General features: G+C 38.5%; 2 protein-coding genes across 2 annotated transcripts; both read right to left on the reverse strand.

Moving 5' to 3' along the window:
* Positions 1-1,914: 1,914 nt before the first annotated feature.
* LOC146139406 (adhesion G-protein coupled receptor D1-like) lies at positions 1,915-6,545 on the reverse strand. Its single transcript, XM_083392904.1, has 5 exons — positions 6,447-6,545; positions 5,226-5,755; positions 4,292-4,523; positions 2,978-3,448; positions 1,915-2,501 (listed from the first exon to the last, which is right to left on the reverse strand). The coding sequence occupies exons 1-5, from the start codon at positions 6,532-6,534 to the stop codon at positions 2,272-2,274; spliced, it is 1,551 nt and encodes a 516-aa protein (XP_083249030.1). The 5' UTR covers positions 6,535-6,545; the 3' UTR covers positions 1,915-2,271.
* Positions 6,546-6,701: 156 nt separating this feature from the next.
* LOC146139407 (snaclec coagulation factor IX/factor X-binding protein subunit A-like) lies at positions 6,702-10,850 on the reverse strand. The gene is made up of 6 exons (XM_083392429.1): positions 10,718-10,850; positions 10,037-10,075; positions 9,817-9,888; positions 7,461-7,652; positions 6,944-7,095; positions 6,702-6,836 (listed from the first exon to the last, which is right to left on the reverse strand). Exons 1-6 carry the CDS (start codon positions 10,800-10,802, stop codon positions 6,702-6,704), a joined length of 675 nt encoding a protein of 224 aa, XP_083248555.1. The 5' UTR covers positions 10,803-10,850.
* Positions 10,851-22,645: the final 11,795 nt, after the last annotated feature.

Below are 22,645 nucleotides of genomic sequence, written 5' to 3' on the forward strand. Positions count from 1 at the left end.
TCCACGGATTAGGTAGAGTTGTACAAATATTTCTAAAGCAAGTGCATTGCTATTCAAAATGTCGGCAAACGTTTCATTCAAACGTTTGCTATAGCATAACTGCTGTAGTTAAGTAATTAAGAACATACCGGGAAAATTAGTTATATGTTAATACGTTTATAAATTAAAATCGCGTCGCCTTATTTACCTTGGGGTGTACACTGTGTTACATAAATGTTTCTTCTGATTTTGAAACAAGACTTATTTTTTAAGTGACGCGCTTCATTCAAATAAGAGCTAAAGCGATTTGTGAATCAATTATTTCATCCGGTAAGTCTTATAATCAGTGAGCCCGTATCGTATTTTAATGTTTACCCTGAGAAAAAGAATTTCGCAAAAAGTAACAAAATATTTACTGGGCACTTGAATAAATGCGATGGCGAATATATTACTAATCTCAACGTTGTGGAAACTTTTTTTTCACCTTTGACTTGCAATTCTAATCTAGAACATAATGACACATAAAATGTATGGACATGCACGCGCACACGCGAACTCACATGAAAAGCTTCTACTTTTAAATGACCGAGCAGCCCTGTACAGTTAGTTCTAATATGCCAGAGTCCCACACAAGTCTAAATATATACATTTGCGTGACGATGAGAATTTTTCTAGTAGTAGTCAAAAGTCTGCCTACGATTTTTTCTACGCTTTGCGGAAACGCGTAGCTAAATGATGCCAATTCGAGCTAAACTGTGCGTAAGATGAACTCATTGTTTGTTTGGAGTAACATTTATAAAGTTATTAAATACATTATTAATGACAAAGCATAATTATGTAGGCAAATATTTTACATCAGCTGTAGTCTAACTCTATAGCCCCAAAATCTAAAACAAGTGTAATTAAACTTGCAATCGTAAAAAAATCGTTTCGTTTTCATAATAAGACATACGCCATACGTCATACAGTCGAGTTGGGGTCGTACCACCGGTAAACCCGCCGTCAATCATCGCTTTAGGCAAACTCTGTACTGTAAGTTGTGGATATCGAAAAATCGCATGTTATTACGCCATCAATATATTCCACACATAATCTATGGAAATCAGCTCCGAAAATGACAAAATTGTACAACTGCGATTAACTAGACGAATTAAACAAAATTGACATATGCGAATCGTATTTGTAACCCCTCAGTATGGAGTGGCAAATGCGTTAAACATATTTTAAGTCTTTTGAAATAATTCTGGCACAAGTAGCTTTTAAGTTAGAAAAAGTTATATTCGATATCTTTCATTTCTAAAATAATAATTTAATTCTGTATCGGATATTTACAAAAATCACATTAGAGTTCACTAAACAAAAAACTCAACATTTGCAGACGTCGCTTAATTTAGTTTTTGTTGGCTGCGGTTAAAAAAACAACTTGGATCGTATTTTAGTTAAATCATTTGTCAGCCATGTAAAAAGTAAGCGGTTTCTTTCAAAATAATAATTTAAAAAAGAAAAGCATCAATAGATAAAAACATATATGTAGAACTTTGTGCCTTGTGTGGGACTCTGGCATATTAAGTCTAATTATATACATTTGCGTGACGATGAGAAATTTTCTAGCAGTTATAGTCAAAAGTCTGCCTACGAGTTTTTCTACGCTTTGCGGAAACGCGTAGCTTAGTGATGCCAATTGGAGCTAAACTGTGCGAAAGATGCACTCATTGTTTGTTTGGAGTAAACGATCGTTGGTATCTTTGGTGCTCTTAAAAGTAGCCGTGTGTTAACAGATAATGCTTTTAACAGAATTTGCAGGTCACAATGTAGTTTTTTTTTTATTTTTCTGCTTTTATTGCCCAAACAAATACAAACTGCGAAACAATTGATGGGCATTTATAAACTTATTAAATACATTTTTTATATACAAAGCATAATTATGTAGGATAATATTGCACATTAGCTGGTAGTCTAAATCTATAGCCCTAAAATCTAAACTAAGTATAATTAAACTTGCAATCGTAAAAAAAATCGTTTCGTTTTCATAATAAGACATACGCCATACGTCATACAGTCGAGTTGGGGCCGAACAACCTGTAAACCCTCAGTCAATCATCGCTTTAGACACGCCTTCCATTAACAAATCTATATATAAGTTGAGAAATACAGTAACACATGACACAGCGTGCTATGTTTAACACACAATTGCGTGTTCTGCCTTTGCAACGCTGTAAAGATATACAATTTTCTCAGAAATATCAAAACAGTTAGGTCGGAAACTAATTAGCCTTCTGTCATTTAAAACCATCATCCAACGTTAGTTGACCCGGTCACAGCGGTTGACATCGAACCGTTGTTGCTGGCTCCCGGGAACTTGTTCTTCTTTCGGATCTGAAGGCTCTTTATCGCTGTTCTGTTCCAAGCGTTCACGGAGGCGTTTCGTACCTCCTTGCTAAAGACGCAGTAGACGAGAAAAATAAACAATCCTTGTAGTCCGTTCACCACGATCGTCAGGTACAGGAACACAACGCTCGCGTCTGTTTAAAACAAGAAAATGGAGGTTAGAACGGCGACACCCACAGACAAGAAAATGTCCTATCATTGAGTTTTCTGTTGCCATAAACGAAGACTCTCCCTATTTAAAAATCAATTCGAAGTGTGTTTGACAACAAACTTCTTTGTAAAGTTTCGATGGATAATTATCAACTTGGTTAATCAGAACAGGTTTATTTAACTTCACGTATGATTTAAACATGAATATAAATCAACGACGTATCTCTGCAATATGTGATCAACCACCTATAAAGGTAAGCCATCGTAACTATGTGCTACATTTTCTAGCCCTGCTTGATTGCACTACGACCCTAGAAGGTTTAACTGATTTCGTTAACAATCTTTTCGAAGTACCCGGTAAACGACCACCTCTAAAACTTTTTTTGTTTAAACCAGCAATCCGCTACACAACTTGGGTAGACTCTTCATAAGTTTACAATTAGGAAACATATACACTTACCGACGAGCAAGAAGAGCAGCCAAGGAACACTCATGATGGGCAGGAGCATGGCTGTGGCCTTGAGTGCAGCGCGCAAATGCGTCGTGTCCAGTTTGGTACCGCTAGAATTCCCGCCTCGCTCAGCAATCGGCTTAAAACTATCGGTTTTCTTACTCATCTTATGGACGAAGAATCCGACTCGGATTAGGATGAAGAGGTTGATCAAGATGATAACGCCGACTGGGAGCATTACGGAAGCGTAGAGGATCGGAGAAACATTCACCCAGCACTTCTTGTAGCCCCCTGCGCCATTCGGGGCCAGGTAAATTTCGAGAAGGAATCCTGGTATTGCGCTTATGGTCACTATAAGCGCAGGTAGACCCCAAGCGAAAATCATTCTTGGCGCGTTTGAATTTCGCGCGGAGTTGAGCTTCATGGCTTGGTCGGTGGTCTTCAGCAACAATGATGTACCCTCCACCAGCATCCAGAAGGCTAAAGATTTTAAATTACAGTGGTTTTATTAACGGCTTATCAAATGAAACACGGATTTAAATTTCTTTCTCACTGCTATATATAGTATTATGGTAATGGTATTTGTTCAGGTTTTTGAAAAAGAAAAAAAACTTCTGTCTGTATTTTTGTTTGAATATTTTGTTCATTAACACATTTTCTCGACTGGACAGCATACAAGCTGTCATACGGTTCCCACAAAGAAACATCGCCACATTTTGCACTCATTTTAGCCACGGAGGGTTACAAGGGTTGTTTAATGTCTCCATATTTCTTGTGAAAAAGTGTCTTTCCGCGTCATATGGAATGCACTTATATTATGGCTGCCGGACGCAACACTAATTGTAACACAAATGATGCAATTAGTTATAAAGATGCTTGTCCAAACCATTTCGCCGGTGAAAGCCAACACATACTCTCTTTCACTGATTACGCTTCCAAGTAAACGTTACAGCAGTTTAAAAGGTATCAGCATTTATTTTATTTTGTCAAATCATAAACCGTTTAGGGACGACAGTGGTTTAATATGTCAATCTGAATGATTGTAAGTTCTAATTTTTTATTTTTATGGTCGTTATCGCAAGTTCTTTCTCATCGCGTTGTTGATTTTTTTTCCTATGTGCTTTTCCATATATTGTTTCTCGAGCGTTCGGTCTCATTGGCCCTGAAGAAGGCGATTTGAATAGGTTGTCAAAGCGTTTGTTGACAATTACAACTAGCAGACTAGCTGTTTGTGATTGCTACTATTAAGCCTGCGGTAGCGAAATTTGATATATTTGAAAGTCCTTATTGTTCAACGGTGTTTCTAACCGACGAACGACTAACCTGAACTCAGTATGAAAAAATGCAAAACCAGGGCGGTCACTTCGCAAAATGTACGGCTTTGCAGCGCCGCGTCGTGAACCAGGTTGAAAACGTGGAAAAGCAGCAGGGCGATAGCCAGGTTGATTTGCACAACGCTTCGTTCGTTACCTCGCCTCTTGCGCGCAGCTATAAGGACGGTGAGCGTCAATAGGAGTGACAGAATCGACACGGTTCCGCAGACGTACGTCAAAGCCTGGATGATGATTAGTGGTTATTTGTCGTTTCCCTTGAGCTATTACGTTTTATTTTTAGCGACTCTTCTATTAGTTAGTGTGGGTGGTTTAGGTTTGATTTAGCACGATTTATTGATATATATATATAATATAAAAATTGATAATAACTTCATTGAATGCTTAGTTGGGTCGGTTTGAGCCAATACAACCATTTATTTGGTCAATCAAATGTGTATCGTACAGGTGTATTTTTAGAAGCTGATATAACTGCTGTTTGCCAGTCTTCAAACGCGGTATGTTACAATTTTTTACTAAACTGAATTTAAGGGGTAAGCGTAAAGAAGTATATGTGGGAAAACCTTGGGATGCTGTTTTACCACAGCACAATGCTCTCTTTAAAATGGCGCATAAAATAGGGCAAATACAGAGCTATGTGTACCGTTCTTTTTAAACCTAACAAATAAAATTCCTGCCAAACATACGACAACAAAACAAAAAGGTAATCTTTTCCGGTTACTCAGTGTTTTGAGGGCAGATTTTTTCTTTTTATTGCATTTTAAGAGAAATGTACATCACTTAAACGATAAACTGCTCCCTGAATAAATTTCGGATGGTTCAATTCTAACTCCATAATCGCTAACAAACCGTTGAATTATGTTTCAATAAACATGGATAAACAAGTACGTACATCAAGTCATAGTACGATTTTCAATATAACTAACCTTTGCTGATGCAGGAACCAGTCTCCCGGTAACAGAGAGCAACACAGCGAAGATGGTTGTGTGGTTCGACTTGCATCTCACTTTACCTTCTTCATCTACTCCAAGATTCGTCATGCCGTAACTCGACCACTCCCCGCTCGATTCGTTCAGAAAAACGCACAAGTACGTAGCGCTCTCAAGGCGAAACCGCCCCTCGTTCTTGTTGTTTATCATCGCGACCGCGCGTTGTGCTTCGGCCGCGTTGACTTTAATTCCAAACCTCACTGTAACGTTGGACTGTGACACTTCGGGTAGAATTTCCAACGCAATGCCAACCGGGATTTGTCCGCTGATGGTTAATTCGCTGTTCTTTGTGGGTGAAAATACGCTCGTTTTTAGCTTGAGGGTCTGAAGTGTTAAGTTGAAACCTACTGGGGAGTCTAGTTCCATTAATATTTGACCCCCTGAACCTAGGGTCTGTTGTAAAGTCTCCCCCGGTGCCACGTTTGCCTTCCTCGTTGACTGGACTTCCCACTGGCAGCAATATCCACCTAAATATAATGGACGGTATGCAGTGACACTGAATTGCCATTTATCGAGTTGCTCTTCCTTTTTTAGCATAATTTCGTGAAGCGGTCAAGGATGACTTATTTTGTTAGTCAAAATAACCTTACTAACGCAATCAATTAAATAAACCACTGCATTAAATGTTGATATTATAGGCTTTGGTGAGCATGGAAAACTGTTTATATCACCTGTTTGTAGAGCAATAATTCAAATTTTTTAATAGTCACATTGTCGTCAATCTTCCGTGTAATGTAAGAGTTCTATATGCGAAAAACTACACACCATCCCAATTTGTTCTTATTACTGTGATTAACTTTGATTTCGTTTTTCAAGCAATAATTTAGATCAAACGCTATAATGCATCATCGACCAAATATAGTGTTTAAAGTTGGATATACAGTCAAAAGGTTATTACTGCTCTGTAAATGGCGCTGCACAACCATTAAATATTTGACCCCAATCAGTAATTACGAACTGCTAAGCGTTTTCCTGTGAAAATTGCGGGACGCCCTTATATATTATGTTATTTGCGTCCACAGCATTAAGAGTGAAAATTTTAAACCACACATTACGTTCTTGTATCTATAATCGCCTTTAAATTATTTTTTATGTTAAAGGAAAACTTTTATACATGTTGGGATTTTTTAAGCTAAGGTTGAAACACGTTTAGCTTACTTGCAACAAAAATGCCGCCTGCTGTTGTATGCGTTTCGGCAAGAGCTGGTTTGCTTGTTTTTTTTGTTGCGCTTATGGCGGATGTCATTCCACTTTGTTGTCTGTTGGATCTTGAGTTTGTTGATTGCGACATTGCTGGTAAAGTTGTTCCGAGCAATGTGTCGGTGAAATTCGTGTATGTTGTTTCTGTAGTTACGATTGATGGTGTCATTTTCGTGTCTGTTGTTGTTTCTGTTGTGGTTATATTTGTTATTATTAGAAGCGTTGCTGTTGGTGTTGTTGTTGTAGGTGTTTCTTTTGTTTGAGATTCTGTCTTTGTTTGTGTGGCGGTGGTCGATGCTGTTGTAGTTGTTGCAGCCATGGTCGGTGTTGTTGTTGTAGATTGCAAATCTGTAGCATGAAAAGCTCATAAACGACTCTGCATAAGTATGTTATTTGCAAACAAAGCATTCTGTACCTTTATAACATGAATAATAATACTTGGAAGTACACCTCACGTTATTCCAACCGGATGACGTGGTTTCCACGCATCCTTCTATTTGATTGTCGGGCTGATTATTTTTCCAGTTATCCCAGGTTAAGGAAGAACCGTCTATCCATTTATAGCTGCTTGATTCCGTGCAGCTTGCACCGTCCTCACACTTTAACCCTTAATTAAAAAACATTCTCGCTTATGTACCTTATGAACGTATTTGTAATGTAACTTAATACTGAATGTGAAAGCTAAAAGGCCAGTAAATCAGCATCATCTTGTTTGGGACGTTTTGATACTCACTGATTATCAGTCGATGTGACTGAAATATATTCTAGCCTTACTCAAGAAATGGTTGAACGCTATTATAATTCGGAAATCATAAGAGTTGCCTTCAAACTTGCATTAGTGTCATTGTTAGGATTTGTTGATTGAGATGATGTCGACCCGACCCTTAAGCGTTGACACTCATTTTTAAGCTGCATTTTCGCTAAAAGTCTTGTGAAGTTTGTCAGTTTCCAGTCTTACCGCTCAGAACTTACCTATCCACAATTGCCTACTGCCGAAAAGCACTTCCTGCCGCATGAGACACTTCATTAAATTTCCATCGGCAGAACTTTCCAGCTTTGCCAAATTCGATCCCCGGCTTTGGCATGCGCCTTGGGCTGAAGTGTGTGTTTCATAGGATTTAAAGATGGCGAGAAGCTTCGATCCGTTGCCGTTGATTGAAGTGGCTGTAAAACAATTGTTTAGGTGACCGGAGCAAGCTGTTGATTACTTCTGCCAAAAACGCAGGTCGATTGGCCAGTTACGACAATTATAAACCTTCACTAAGCCGATATTTTAACAAATTTATACAAGTTTGTATATATTTTATATCAGTCAACAGCGTAAAAGATTCCTTCTTTCTTCAGTAAAATTAACAATCACAAAATACAAGTCTTCACGCTTTTTCTGTTCGTTACTTTAGTTTGCAATGTTTAGAGCAGTGATTCCCAAACTTTTTTTCTCGCGAACCATTTTGAGCTTTTGTACAGTGTTGATGTACCACCTAAGTTACACCTTACCAGAATATCTCAAACTTTAACTCAGTGGTTCTTAACCTTTTTTCAGCCGCGCCCCCCTTTGGTAATTTTCTCATGCCTTGCGCCCCCCTAATATTTCGACATTTTGCAATTAAATATCACTGAGAAAACAGGAAAATAGTGAAGGAAGGGGTTGTTGGTCGCGCGAAGCGCGAAAAATTTTGAGTTTTAGTTGGTCGAATTGGCTAAACTGCAACCGAAGAGGCGTTTCGCATTGGGCACGCAACAAATTGCGCGAGCTCGACACATTGATTTTATCGAGCTGATTTTGACAAACGTGTTGCGAGGGCATTTACTCCACAGTAGTAAGAGTTATTATGTCGAGCGCAAAAAATGTCAAGCGCAAATATTAAACATTGCGTTATCGTGTTTCAAAAGATGTAACGACACACAATACAACGGCAATATTGCAAAAACAATACAGTTTCGCGCAAAAAAAGTTCGACTCCCCCTGTTGCTATAGCCTGTTATCATATATAAAATATGGATGAAAAATAGTCCGAAAGGGCGATAGCTTTTATCGTTTATCTATAAGTTAATTTAATAGGACGGTGATACCATGAATTTTCTAAAAGGGAACTATAAGATTCGCGTGCAGCGCGAAAATTTTTGCAGTTTTAATGTTAAAGTTGGCAAAAAACAGAGTTTGGATGTAGGAATTATGCCTGACCCAAACGAAACCCTTAAAATCACTGCAAAAAGTTAAAATATATAAAGTCGAGCTCGCGCCCCCCTTAGAATTCCTTGGCGCACCCCTAGGGGGGCGCGCCCCCCCGGTTAAGAACCGCTGCTTTAACTATTTTAGCATATTATACAAAATAAAATGAGCATGTAAGCAGAATTAAACTTTACCAAACGCCATACCAGGAAGACAAAGAAGCCATAAATTAAACAAAACCCAATTCAATGCGATAGTTGTTTTTTCTTCACCAGCTGGTCGATACATACGACAATACTACACCGCTCACTATTAGTTTATTACTACATATATATTAAACCAGCTAACAATTAGCGTTTTATTATCTTGAACAAGATAAGTGTTACGTCATAAACGTGCGAAACCTCAAGTTAAAAGTAACTAGAACGCAGCACGGCAAATTACCCAATCTGAAAGTTTAAAAAGTTGAACGTTTTCGAAATTTATACGTATGCTGAAGTTAGTGGCGTACCATCTGAAAGACTCTCGCGTACCACCGGTGGTACGCGTACCACAGTTTGGGAACCACTGGTTTAGAGTGTTTCTCAGCTCATGGGTCGCAACCCAAAATTAATTCGCCAATTGATTTGGTCGGGTCGGCGACTATAGTAGTGTTTTATGGTTAGATTTATAGAGATTGGTTCTGAGTAAGATTTCTCTAATACTTGATAAAAATGCGTAAGCTGTAGAAAAACACGGCCACATAATTTAAATTCGTGTAGATGCAAACGGCCTATGCACTTTTATCGCTTACAAAAAGTTCAGGGGAGCGAATTGGAGCAATTTTCAACTCAGCAAGTTTCGGTAAAAAACGAGTAGATAAAGTGATTTTTATGAAACTATTTTCACGGTAAAAACAATAGTCGCACTACAAGTGTTTAAGTATACATTTCTTTGGAAGTTTGTTGTACAGCGGTGGAGAAATAAAAGAGTCCCGATTCCAGTAAGAATAAACAGAAAATACCGATTTTTATTCTGATTTTTTCTGTGGTTTGAAGCTGGACTAATCGATATTTAATCAGTGCCAGTATAATTTTCCCAACAACCGTTGGTTGAAAAACAACTTGACAATATCATGGTACGATTGCAACAAATATAAAGCCCATCAAAACTCACATTGACATTGGCAGTAGTAGAAATGAAGCAGATGTTGATGCTCAAAGAATTTTTGCGCTTCATCAGGTGCATCTGAGACGGTATTTGCAATTTATTTTACGCTTTCCACGTGGTAAAACACTTATCTTCAAACCAGTAGTTTTTATAATCAGTTAATCAATCATTTAGGCACGCGTTGCCTTTATGTAGAATCAAAGCTAATAAAACTATATTCGTTTACCAGTTACTGGCGATCCACCATTGCACACTTCTGACCGATCTAAATAAAGAAACAAGTTTATATTTGTAGATATAAAGGTTATAACAAAATAAATTTGTTGGGTTTTGTTCACAGTTGTGTTTTTAGGAGTTAAAAAAACCGTGTTGTAATGTCTTTTTTCTTGACTTGACTTAAGTGCACATATGTCACTGTTTTCAATGAATTGACTTGACTCAATTTTTTTGACAAAATGACTTGACTTCAATTGCGGCTTAAGTCATTTTGTGAAATATCTTGGGATTTTCATTGATTATTTTATTAAAATTTATCTCGAGTTTTGCACGTTAAACAATTTGATTGTTGTATATTGCGTTGGTGTTATTTTTTAGTTGAATTGTTGCCCATAAATGGACGAGTTTACCAGTTTTAATAGTTCAACAGTTTACTTTTATGTTAAAGACATGACTTTAAATTGACTTGCTCTCATAATGACTTGACTGGGACTTGACTTGTCAAACGGATGACTTGGACTGGGACTTGACTTGATATTTTTGCAAAAGACTCTAATTGGACTTACATTACTTTTTTAAATGACTTGACTGGGACCTAAGTCATTTTAAAATAACTTGTTTACAAAACTATTAAAAACCCATGATAGCAAAGCGATTGCAAAAAACTCAACCCAATAGCACTTTAACTCACCGAGTCCTAGAACTGCTTTGCTTCCCAATTCCGACAAAGCCAACAAGAATAAAATTAGCATTCCTGCCAGATTTTTTCTTGTCATTCTTGTATTCAGAAATTTTACACTATAGTTTTAAAAAACAGACACACCTTTCTTCAAAACTATAACAACATGGCTATCAGCGTGCTTGTTACGGTTTTAAGCGTTTTCGCCAGTTACATACACATTTGAATGTATAGACTTATCTCCTGTAACTCAGTTATTTTTGTAAGCTTATTGGGTCTTATCTAATTGCTTTCCTAATTATAATGCGCTACACTGCCATCAACATCATGATAAAACTTCATACAGCTAAAGTAACCGGAACTTAATCTACCTCATCCGTATGTTATAAGCGTGGTGAAGCTAGAACTAGATCCACACAATACATTAATGACGACTACCGCTGTAGTCCCATGACGTAATTTGATCATTAAATATGTGTTAGCACACGCTTGAATTTGTAATTCATAACGTATACCGTATTGACTTAGCCTACTTACCTAACAGAACATACAGCTTTATTATATCGTGTTTAAAAGGTTTATTTGCGAAATTGGGAACATGACATATATATACAGGTATAATAAAACGGTACCGGTAATACATAAACACAACAGCTTTACAAATATAGACTTAAAACAGTGCGCACGAAAGCAATATAGTGAAGTTTGTTTTACCAAGAGTTTTGCCATTTGTTACGCATTTATGCCAAGTGGTTAATCGTATGAAAATGCTAAACAACAAATTAATTAAAATTGAAAAAATGAAAGCTTTTTGTGCACCACAAGTAAATTCAATCGAGCGAAATTTAACGTATTTCAATACTGTGTTGAACTACCATTAGTGCAACGCATATAACAAAAAATAACAATAAAATTTCGTGTAAACCGTTGGGTGGTGTGTATTTACTTAAAGCCCTACAGGTGCTGGTTTTCAGCCAATTTATTTCGACTTGATGTAATGGTTTGCCAGTGGCTTTTAAACAACGCCATGTAATTATTGAAGTTAATGTCCTGCACCGAACCGGCAAAATATATTACAAAACGCCAATGTTATGTTTGCGAGGCTTAGAAGCAACCTGTTGTGCGCTTTATTCTTCGTCAAGACGAAAACGTATCACAAATTTGTTTTTTTACAAATGGTATATATCACGTCGGCCTGTTTTTGAACAAATCGGGGCTCGCTAAACAAGAAACTTAATTACCACTTAGAAACGCCAATTAAGATTCTAGGGCGTCAAGATGGGGGTGATCTAAACGTTTTGCACTGCAAACTGAACAAGCAGAAAATCAAATAATTAAATTTACATAACTATAAAATGATAAAGAAGCGGCATTAGAAATCCTGCATCACTTCAGAGTGACCTATAACGTTCGAAAGTTAATACGACGTGTTATGTTAATTTTCGGGATATTTAGGTTGTAAACTGCTGCGGCGGTTATTTAGGGGCAGTTGCTACACATGGTAATTTTATTTACGCCTCGTTATTAGCAAGTCGCATTTTCCTCCAAATTGCGCCACTTACTTAGTTTTTTTTCTGATTCTGATTTTACTTTTATTAAATGAAGGTGTTATGCGAAAGCTTGTCACTATTGCAATACAATTTGTGTTCGGCATAGTGCCTCGTGTTTTCAGATTTGTAATTTGCGTGTCACGTTAAAACTCCGGAAACGTGCAGGAACTTGAACTTGTAAAAATGGCGGTTTCGAAAACCTACATAGGGGTTAGTTATGAAAAGCAAGAAGCAGTTGTGACAAAGATACACAGAGGGTACTGAAAGCTTGTAAATGTCGACATGAAAAGTGGTGAAAAGTTAGCTTGGACGCAAATCCTCCGGTAAAAATAAAGTCTTACAAAAAAGTACAAGAAATTGCAAACAAAAACCAATTACCGTAATTGCAACAGCATTTAATGAACCACAGGTTAAATACACACGCACGTCAAATTGCATCTCGTTGTTTCAGAAAGGTATAAGCGAAAGCTTTTGTGCAAGACATACATGCAAGAAAAGAGAGCATTACATTTTTCTTTACCATTTTAAAAATTGCAGAATTCGTCATATGTACAGTTGTACTGTGTCCAGTAGTCAAGAATGCTTGATTCCATGACGAAACTAAAAGCAGATTAGTAAATCTTTACGTTTCCCGTTAATCGTTTACCCGTTTTTAAATTGATTGTGTTTTATTGATGTTGCTTCAAAATTGAGTTTGACTTTCGTTTGTTCTCACAATATATAATATGAAACTAAATTATAATGTGGAATCGCACAGAGTGAATACACTAACAAAATAGTGAAGGAGTGTAAACAGTAAAAAATAAATTACTAAGAATAAGTTATTTCGAACAGAACATTTTGAAAAGTAAAGTATTAGCGCCGTTGATAATGCGTCGTGTCGTTCTAACAGTTTTTTATTAGCAATCCGTTAATTCGGAGAGGCATTTGTTGCAGTAAGCAGTCGAAAAATTTCGAATTTCGGGAATCGTTGCAGCCTAGCAGGACCAAAATTGTTTAAAAATAACGATTTTTTTGCGTTTTATCATTTTAAAGGACTACTACGTTATAAAGGGTTCACAAAAACGCATTTAATGCTTATGTTATAACGCTTCAGTTTTGTCCGCCTTTCACGCTTTTCGGTGGTCTCCAACAACCATGCAAATCGAAGCGTTTGTCTTTCGCTTCTATAATCGCACTTCACACATTAGGAATAAAATAGCAGCCGTCTTCACTGCATATGCTACACAATAGGCGAATAGAGCCAACGGCCACCTATTCCAGTTTGGTTTCACCAGTCGACTGGGCAGTTGTATCCCTGTTGCCGTTAGTCGTGCTGCTGTCCACTTGCATTCGCTTCTTTTTGCGCGCTATGGTCAGCCGCTTGCCCACCCTCGTTCTATTTCACAGAGACACGCTTGCGTTTCGTACCTCCTTGCTACAGACGCAGTAGACGAGGAGAACGAAGAATCCCTGCAGTCCGTTCACCACAATCGTCAGGTACAGGAACGCGTCGCTTGTGTCTAAGGGACAAAATAAACTTAGCAACAGCTTAGCTCAGTTTGTAGAGCGACGGTCCAGGCCTGAATGGAGGCCGTAAGTTCGAACCTCACTGCAGGCTAGTTGTTTTTCTAATCTGCCCTGTTTGCATCATAGGTCAACAGATTCGGTGAGTCTGCAATGGCTTTCGGTTTACAGATAAATGCATTTATCTTATTAGTCTTAAATTAAACTTTTAAGACAAGTCCAAAAACATTCCTGAAAGGTTTTGGTCTATCAGGCAGCCGCAAAGCTAGACAGAAGCTAAACGTGTAGACAGTGAAACATCACAATACGTATAGAGTGTTTGTGAAAAGCATCTATCAGAAACATCAAAGAGTCTTCAGGTATCCAATTCAATTTCACTTACCGACAAGAAAAAATAGAATCCAGGGAACACTAAGGATGGGAAGCAGCATGACAGTTGCTCTGAAGGCCGCCTTCAGATGCTCCACGTCACCCTCATCCTGTCTTCGTTCAGCAATCGGCTTGAAGCTCTCAGTTTGCTTGCTCATCGAGTAAATGAAGACTCCGACTCGAATCAGGATTAGGAAGTTGATGAAGATGGTGATGGCAACCGGAGCTATCACCGTAGTGTAGAGGATCGCAGATGCTTCCATCCAGCACTTCGTGTAGCTCTGCTGACCGGTCAAAGCCATGTACTTGTCCAGGAGGAATCCGGGGATTGCGCTGCAGACCAGGAGCAGCCCTGGAAGACCCCATGCGAAGAGGAACTCGATAGCTTTGAATCGGCCACTTTGACTCGCGTTGAGGGCTCGGTCGGCTGTTTTCAGCATAAGAGTCACTCCCTCTACCAGCATCCAAAAGGCTGTGGAGAACATAGGTTGATTTCGTTAATCAGAGCTGTGATTTGTGGCTTTCGCCGTTGGTTTTAGTCAAATTAAGGCAGTTCCTTTATAGAAATTGCTGGTCATGTTGAAAGTGGAGCTAACTGTGTACTGCGCACGGCTTTACATAATGAAGCGACGAAAGTCAGCATGGGCGTTATACTGCTGCGTTTTATTAATGCTACGAGTCTTGTACTTTTGTACACCACGATGATGCGGCAGACTTTTGTCATAAAAGGTGCAAATCTAAAACTAAAAAAAGACGAAATCGCACATTTACCCGGAGTCGGACTCGGGACCCTGGAGTCGGATTCGGGTTGTATTGAACCGAGTCCGCAGCCCTGATTCTTACACATAGTTTGTAAGCCAAATATATCACTGTTCGTTAAGCCTATACGACTCTAGTGTGAACCTAATTTAAAACCGCATTTCAAAAAAGTGGAAAATGATCACATTTTCCCGCGGCTAGTTTTTCATTGAAAAACGCAAGCCAAACAAACTGCATGCAATAACAACCAGCCAAAATCACCTGAGCTGAGTATTGTGTATTGTAAGGTCATACGTAGCCCCTCGCGAACGTAGCCAGAGCGGCGTCAGCGTTTTTTTGGGGCGGCCAATTATTACTCTCCGATACCCTTGCCTTATCATTAAGTGTCCTACAAATGTTGTCAGACGAGCAACTGGTGTGCAATGGCAGGTGCAACGGCTTCGCAAATTCCTTTAAGGCCGTTTAGTTGAAAAATAAACATTCCATCGTAAAACGTATAGTACGCTACAGGGTTATTCAAATATTTAAGGTCATTTTTAGGCTAACGTAAAGTATAGGCTAATAGTAACGCATTAATAAAACAAAAATCGGGAAATTATCTCGACGAATGTATAGTAACATCACTTGACTGAGTACAAAACAAAGTGGAATATAAAAAATGACCAGGCGGCGTCGAAAAACAAGATTTGTCATGAAAAACTAAGTTAATTTAAACCAAAATGACTAATTTGTACAAAGTGAGTGCATTTATTTGTTGATTACTGGATGTATTTGTTATTTACGAGAAGAAGAAAAACAAGTAAAATAAGTTAAACACAATGCTTGGTATTTTTACAAGAACGGGGGCCACGAGGGTCGAGAGCCACTTAAAGGGGGCCACGAAGCATAAAAGGTTGAAAACCACTGGTGTAGACCCTTCTTTGGCAGTTGCCAGTCGCTATTTTGGCTGGTAGGTAACCCTTTCATTACACATGTTTTCGCGTTATTAAGGCGGATTTATTCAAATGTTTGTTTCCACGGATTAGGTATAGTTGTACAAATATTTCTAAAGCAAGTGCATTGCTATTGAAAATGTCGGATTTCATTCAAACGTTTGCTATGGCATAACTGCTGTAGTTAAGTAATTAAGAACATACCGGGCAAATTAGTCATATGTTAATACATTTATTAAATTAAAATCGCGTCGCCTTATTTACCTTGGGGTGTACACTGTGTTACATGAATGTTTCTTCTGATTTTGAAACAAGACTGATTTTTTAAGTGACGCGCTTCATTCAAATATGAGTTAAAGCGATTTGTGAATCAATTATTTCATCCGCGAAGTCTTTATAATCAGTGAGCCCGTATCGTATTTTAATGTTTACCCTGGAAAAAAGAAAATCGCAGAAAAGTAACAAAATATTTACCAGGCACTTGAAAGAATACGATGGCGAATATGTTACTAATCTCAACCTTGTTGAAACTTGTTTTTTCACCTTTGACGTGCAATTCTGAGCCAGAACATAATGACACATAAAATTTGTATAGATGCACGCGCACACGCGAACTCACGCCCATGGAAAGATTTTACTTTTTAGTGTAAATAAGCAGTCCTGTACAGTTAGTTCTAATATGCAAGAGTCCCACACAAGTCTAAATATATACATTTGCCTGACGATGAGAATTTTTCTAGTAGTAGTCAAAAGTCTGCCTACGAGTTTTTCTACGCTTTGCGGAAACGCGTAGCTTAGTGATGCCAATTGGAGCTAAACTGTGCGTAAGATGCACTCATTGTTTGTTTGGAGTAGGTGGTATTTTTGGAACTCTTAAAAGTAGCAGTTTGTTAACAGATAATGCTTTTAACAGAATTTGCAGGTCACAATGTATTTTTTTTTATTTTTCTGCTTTTATTTCCCAAATAAATCCAACGAAACAATTGACGGGCATTTATAAACTTATTAAATACATTATTTATGTACAAAGCATAATTATGTAGGCAAATATTTTACATCAGCTGTAGTCTAACTCTATAGCCCTAAAATTCAAACTAAGTATAATTAAACTTGCAATCGTAAAAAAATCGTTTCGTTTTCATAATAAGACATACGCCACACGTCATACAGTCGAGTTGGGGCCGTACCCCCGGTAAACCCGCCATCAATCATCGCTTTAGGCACACCTTCCACAAACAAATCTATCTATAAGTTAAGCAAAGAATAGTAAAGCATGACATAGCGTGCTTTGTTTAACACACAATTGCGTGTTCTGCCTTTGTAACGCTGTAAAGATGTACACTGTTCTCAGAAATATCAAAAACAGTTAGGTCGGAAACTAATTGGCTTTCTGTCATTTAAAACCATCATCCAACGTTAGTTGACCCGGTAACAGCGGTTGACAGCGAACCGCTGTTGCTAGCCCCCGGGAACTTGTTCTTCTTTCGTATCTGAAGGCTCTTTATCACTGTTCTGTTCCAAGCGTTCACGGCGGCGTTGCGTACCTCTTTGCTGAAGACGCAGTAGACGAGAAAAATAAATAATCCTTGTAGTCCGTTCACCGCGATCGTCAGGTACAGGAACACAACGCTCGCGTCTGTTAAAAACAAGAAAATGGAGGTTAGAACGGCGACACCCACAGACAAGAAAATGTCCTATCATTGAATTTTCCGTTGCCATAAAGGAAGCCTCTTCCTATTTAAACAGATAGGCAGCCTACGCCTCCAGCTCTATATCTATTTGGACGTTGGACTGTATAATAGGTTACTTTTCATGTGGAAAAATGCATCGTTTTAAATAATCAATTCGATTAAAAGTGTGTTTGACAACAGACTTCTCTGTAAAGGTTCGATAATTATCAACTTAGTTAATCAGAACAGGTTTATTTAACTTCACGCAAGGTATAAACATGAATATAAATCAAATACGTATCTCTGCAATATGTGATCAACCACCTATGAAGGTAAGCAATCGTAACTATGTGCTACATTTTCTAGCCCTGCTTGATTGCACTACGACCCTAGAAGGTTTAACTCATTTCGCTAACAATCTTTTCGAAGTACCCGGTAAACGACCACCTAAAAAACTTTTCTTGTTTAAACCAGCAATCCGCTACACAACTTGCGTAGACTCTTCATAAGTTTACAATTAGGAAACATATACACTTACCGACGAGCAAGAAGAGCAGCCAAGGAACACTCATGATGGGCAGGAGCATGGCTGTGGCCTTGAGTGCAGCGCGCAAATGCGTCGTGTCCAGTTTGGTACCGCTACTAGTCCCTCCTCTCTCAGCAATCGGCTTAAAACTATCGGTTTTCTTGCTCATCTTATGGACGAAGAATCCGATTCGGATCAGGATGAAGAGGTTGATCAAGATGGTAACGCCGACTGGGAGCATTACGGAAGCGTAAAGGATCGGAGAGGCATCCACCCAGCACTTCTTGTAGCCCCCTGCACCATTCGGGGCCAGGTAAATTTCGAGAAGGAATCCTGGTATTGCGCTTATGGTCACTATGAGCGCAGGTAGACCCCAAGCGAAAATCATTCTTGGCGCGTTTGAATTTCGCGCGGAGTTGAGCTTCATGGCTTGGTCGGTGGTCTTCAGCAACAATGATGTACCCTCCACCAGCATCCAGAAGGCTAAAGATTTTAAATTACAGTGGTTTTGTTAACTACCGTTGGCTCATTGAAATGAAACACGGTTCTTACTTTTTTCTCACTCCTATATATAATATTATGGTAATGGTATTTGTTCAGGTTTTGGAAATAGAAAAAAAAACTTCTGCCCGTATTTTTATTTGAATATTTTCTTTATTAACACATTATTTCGACAGGACAGCATACAAGCTGTCATACGGTTCCCACAAAGATACATCGCTACATTTTGCTCTCATTTTAGCCACGGAGGGTTACAAGGGTTGTCTATAATGTTTCCATATTTCTTGTGAAAAAGTGTCTTTCCGCGTTATATGGAATGCACTTAAATTATGGCTGGCGCATGCAATACTAATTCTAAACCAGGGGATGCAATTATTTATAAAGACTTGTGCTTTTCAAAATCATTCCGTGCGTGAAAGCCAACACATACTCTCTTTCAGTGAATACGCTTCCAAGTAAACGTTCCAGTAGTTTAAAAGGTACGTCATTGCATTCCGCCCAGACAAATCATATACTGGTTTTGTCAAATTTGTGACAGTTCAGGGACTACAGTGATCTGATGTGTCAATCTGGATGATTTTATTTCTTATTTTTCTATTGTTATATTAGAGGCTATTCGCAAATTGTTTCTTAACGTGTTGTTGCCCGCGTTTTTTTAGTTTTTCCGTATATTGTGCTACAAGCGTTCGGCGTCATTCGCCATGAAAAAGGCGTTTTGGATGGGTTGCCGAAACTTTGGTTAACAATTACAATCAACAGAGGAGCTGTTTTTGATTAATAATATTGTGCCTGGTAACAACATTTTATATATATGTAAGTTCTTATTGTTCAAAGGCGCTTCTAATTGACGAAAGACCAACCTGAACTCAGTATGGCGAAATGCAAAGCCAGGGCGGTCACTTCGCAAAATGTACGGCTTTGCAGCGCCGCGTCATGAACCAGGTTGAAAGCGTGGAAAAGCAGCAAGGCGATAGTAAGGTTGATCTGCACAACGCTTCGTTCGTTACCTCGCCTCTTGCGCACAGCTATAAGGACGGTGAGTGTTAATACGAGTGAGAGAATCGACACGGTTCCGCAGACGTACGTCAAAGCCTGGATGATGAATAGTGGTTATTTGTCGTTTGCGCTGAGCTATTACGTCATATTTTTTACAGCTCTACTATTGGTTAGTGTGGGTGGTTTAGGTTCGATTTTGTACGATTCATTGATTTTATAAACATCAAAATTTATAATAACTTGATTAAATGCTTAGTCGGGTCGGTTTGAACCAATAGAACCACTTATGTCAATCAAATGTCTATCGTACAGGTGTATTTTTAGAAGCTGATATAACTACTGTTTGCCAGTCTTCAAACGCAGAATGTTACAATTTTTTACTAAGTGGACTGTTCTTTTTAAACCTAACAAATAAGATTCCTACCAAACATACTACAACAAAACAAAAAGGTAATATTTTCCGGTTACTCAATGTTTTGAGGGCATTTTTTTTCTTTTTATTGCATTTTAAGAGAAATGTATATCTCTTCAACGATAAACTACTCCCTGAATAAATTTCGGATGGTTCAATTCTAACTCCATATTCACCAACAAACCGTTGAATTATGTTTCAATAAACATGGATAAACAAGTACGTACATCAAGTCATAGTACGATTTTCAATATAACTAACCTTTGCTGATGCAGGAACCAGTCTCCCGGTAACAGAAAGCAACACAGCGAAGATAGTTGTGTGGTTCGACTTGCATCTCACTCTACCTTCTTCATCTACTCCAAGATTCGTCATGCCGTAACTCGACCACTCCCCGCTCGATTCGTTCAGAAAAACGCACAAGTACGTAGCGCTCTCAAGGCGAAACCGCCCCTCGTTCTTGTTGTTTATCATCGCGACCGCGCGTTGTGCTTCGGCCGCGTTGACTTTAATTCCAAACCTCACTGTAACGTTGGACTGTGACACTTCGGGTAGAATTTCCAACGCAATGCCAACCGGGATTTGTCCGCTGATGGTTAATTCGCTGTTCTTTGTGGGTGAAAATACGCTCGTTTTTAGCTTGAGGGTCTGAAGTGTTAAGTTGAAACCTACTGGGGAGTCTAGTTCCATTATTATTTGACCCCCTGAACCTAGGGTCTGTTGTAAAGTCTCCCCCGGTGCCACGTTTGCCTTCCTCGTTGACTGGACTTCCCACTGGCAGCAATATCCACCTAAATATAATGGACGGTATGCAGTGACACTGAATTGCCATTTATCGAGTTGCTCTTCCTTTTTAGCATAATTTCGTGAAGCGGTCAAGGATGACTTATTTTGTTAGTCAAAATAACCTTACTAACGCAATCAATTAAATAAACCACTGCATTAAATGTTGATATTATAGGCTTTGGTGAGCATGGAAAACTGTTCATATCACCTGTTTGTAGAGCAATAATTCAAATTTTTTAATAGTCACATTGTCGTCAATCTTCCGTGTAATGTAAGAGTTCTATATGCGAAAAACTACACACCATCCCAATTTGTTCTTATTACTGTGATTAACTTTGATTTCGTTTTTCAAGCAATAATTTAGATCAAACGCTATAATGCATCATCGACCAAATATAGTGTTTAAAGTTGGATATACAGTCAAAAGGTTATTACTGCTCTGTAAATGGCGCTGCACAACCATTAAATATTTGACCCCAATCAGTAATTACGAACTGCTAAGCGTTTTCCTGTGAAAATTGCGGGACGCCCTTATATATTATGTTATTTGCGTCCACAGCATTAAGAGTGAAAATTTTAAACCATACATTACGTTCTTGTATCTATAATCGGATACCTTTAAATTATTTTTTATGTTAAAGGAAAACTTTTATACATGTTGGGATTTTTTAAGCCAAGGTTGAAACACGTTTAGCTTACTTGCAACAAAAATGCCGCCTGCTGTTGTATGCGTTTCGGCAAGAGCTGGTTTGCTTGTTTTTTTTGTTGCGCTTATGGCGGATGTCATTCCACTTTGTTGTCTGTTGGATCTTGAGCTTGTTGATTGCGACATTGCTGGTAAAGTTGTTCCGAGCAATGTGTCGGTGAAATTCGTGTATGTTGTTTCTGTAGTTACGATTGATGGTGTCATTTTCGTGTCTGTTGTTGTTTCTGTTGTGGTTATATTTGTTATTATTAGAAGCGTTGCTGTTGGTGTTGTTGTTGTAGGTGTTTCTTTTGTTTGAGATTCTGTCTTTGTTTGTGTGGCGGTGGTCGATGCTGTTGTAGTTGTTGCAGCCATGGTCGGTGTTGTTGTTGTAGATTGCAAATCTGTAGCATGAAAAGCTCATAAACGACTCTGCATAAGTATATTATTTGCAAACAAAGCATTCTGTACCTTTATAACATGAATAATAATACTTGGAAGTACACCTCACGTTATTCCAACCGGATGACGTGGTTTCCACGCATCCTTCTATTTGATTGTCGGGCTGATTATTTTTCCAGTTATCCCAGGTTAAGGAAGAACCGTCTATCCATTTATAGCCGCTTGATTCCGTGCAGCTTGCACCGTCCTCACACTTTAACCCTTAATTAAAAAACATTCTCGCTTATGTACCTTATGAACGTATTTGTAATGTAACTTAATACTGAATGTGAAAGCTAAAAGGCCAGTAAATCAGCATCATCTTGTTTGGGACGTTTTGATACTCACTGATTATCAGTTGATGTGACTGAAATATATTCTAGCCTTACTCAAGAAATGGTTGAACGCTATTCTAATTCGGAAATCATAAGAGTTGCCTTCAAACTTGCATTAGTGTCATTGTTAGGATTTGTTGATTGAGATGATGTCGACCCGACCCTTAAGCGTTGACACTCATTTTTAAGCTGCATTTTCGCTAAAAGTCTTGTGAAGTTTGTCAGTTTCCAGTCTTACCGCTCAGAACTTACCTATCCACAATTGCCTACTGCCGAAAAACACTTCCTGCCGCATGAGACACTTCATTAAATCTCCATCGGCAGAACTTTCCAGCTTTGCCAAATTCGATCCCCGGCTTTGGCATGCGCCTTGGGCTGAAGTGTGTGTTTCATAGGATTTAAAGATGGCGAGAAGCTTCGATCCGTTACCGTTGATTGAAGTGGCTGTAAAATAATTGTTTAGGTGACCGGA

The sequence above is a fragment of the Ascidiella aspersa genome, chromosome 6 (assembly GCF_963924565.1).
Source record: "Ascidiella aspersa chromosome 6, kaAscAspe10.2, whole genome shotgun sequence".
Taxonomy (NCBI): domain Eukaryota; kingdom Metazoa; phylum Chordata; class Ascidiacea; order Phlebobranchia; family Ascidiidae; genus Ascidiella; species Ascidiella aspersa.